The sequence below is a fragment of the Orycteropus afer genome, unplaced genomic scaffold (genome assembly GCF_000298275.1).
Source record: "Orycteropus afer afer isolate SDZICR_OR568_19922 unplaced genomic scaffold, OryAfe1.0 scaffold00060, whole genome shotgun sequence".
NCBI lineage: Eukaryota > Metazoa > Chordata > Mammalia > Tubulidentata > Orycteropodidae > Orycteropus > Orycteropus afer.
Genome location: NW_006921647.1, coordinates 13,073,635 through 13,074,641, shown reverse-complemented (window position 1 = coordinate 13,074,641; position 1,007 = coordinate 13,073,635). Strand labels below are relative to the sequence as shown.

Sequence of the window (1,007 nt, the reverse complement as noted above, 5' to 3'; positions counted from 1 at the left end):
AAAAGAGTGTCAAAAATAAACCCAGCCATTTACCCACAGGATTGTGTTCATCATGTGGTGATGGTTACACAACTTGATGAACACAATTAATGTAACTGAATTGTACATGTGACAAATGTTGAATGACAAATGTCTTGTTACATACATATTTATGTGGTTCAATGAATCACTTTTACATAATCTTTCTAGCTTTGGTCTTATGATTCCTACAAAATGATTGGCTGTGCCACAGTCTTGCAAGGGATTGGTCAGTTTACTATGCAAATGGTGGCTTGAAAATCTACCCAGTAAGAATGAGCCCCTTGTGGTCCAACTAGGGAATTTTTTTTTTGTTTGTTTGTTTGTTTTCTTTTGTTGCTCAAGACACATAAAAGGGCTTTATTTGCAGGGTCGGGGGACTCAATCGAAGAGGCCAAATCCCATGTCATCGTCGGACTCCTCGGACTCCTCCTTGTTCTCCTCTTTCATCTCCTCCGCTGCAGTTGAGGCGGAGCCGGCAGCAGGCGCTGCGGAGCCCGGGGCCGGAGTGACAGCTACTGTGCCACCAGCAGGTACACTGGCAAACTTGCCGATACCCTGGGCGATGACGTCTTCAATATTTTTCCCGTTCAATTCACTAAAGACCTTGTTCAGCCGGTCGTCGTAGGCCTCTATGCCCACGCTGCCCAGGATTTTCTTGATGTCTTTGGCGCTTGGGGAGGAATTGCCCCCGAGGGCGGCCAACAGATAGGAGGCGACGTAGCGCATCTCACCCGCTGCGGCAGCGGGCAGGCCTCATGCGTGCGACCTCGGCGGCGTCGGAATTAGTTGGTTTTAAATCTTGCTAGGCTTCTATAGGGATCTCAGGTGGCACAGTGCCTAAGGCATTTGACTGCTAACCAGAAGGCTGGCAGTTCAAATCCACCAGCCACTCCTCAGAAGGAAGACTGGGCAATCTACTTCCATAAAAATGTGTTGTTGTTGTTGTTAGGTGCCGTGGAGTCGTTTCCGACTCATAGCGACCCCAT

At 48.4% G+C, this 1,007-nt stretch overlaps 1 protein-coding gene across 1 annotated transcript; it reads right to left on the bottom strand.

Annotated features, from left to right (window-relative positions):
- Window positions 1-399: 399 nt before the first annotated feature.
- Window positions 400-747, bottom strand: LOC103195862 (60S acidic ribosomal protein P2-like). Its single transcript, XM_042780765.1, has one exon. The coding sequence runs from the start codon at window positions 745-747 to the stop codon at window positions 400-402; it is 348 nt and encodes a 115-aa protein (XP_042636699.1).
- Window positions 748-1,007: the final 260 nt, after the last annotated feature.

Coding starts and splice junctions, on each gene's coding strand:
- LOC103195862 (XM_042780765.1), bottom strand. CDS start 747: ATGCGCTACGTCGCCTCCTATCTGTTGGCCGCCCTCGGGGGCAATTCC.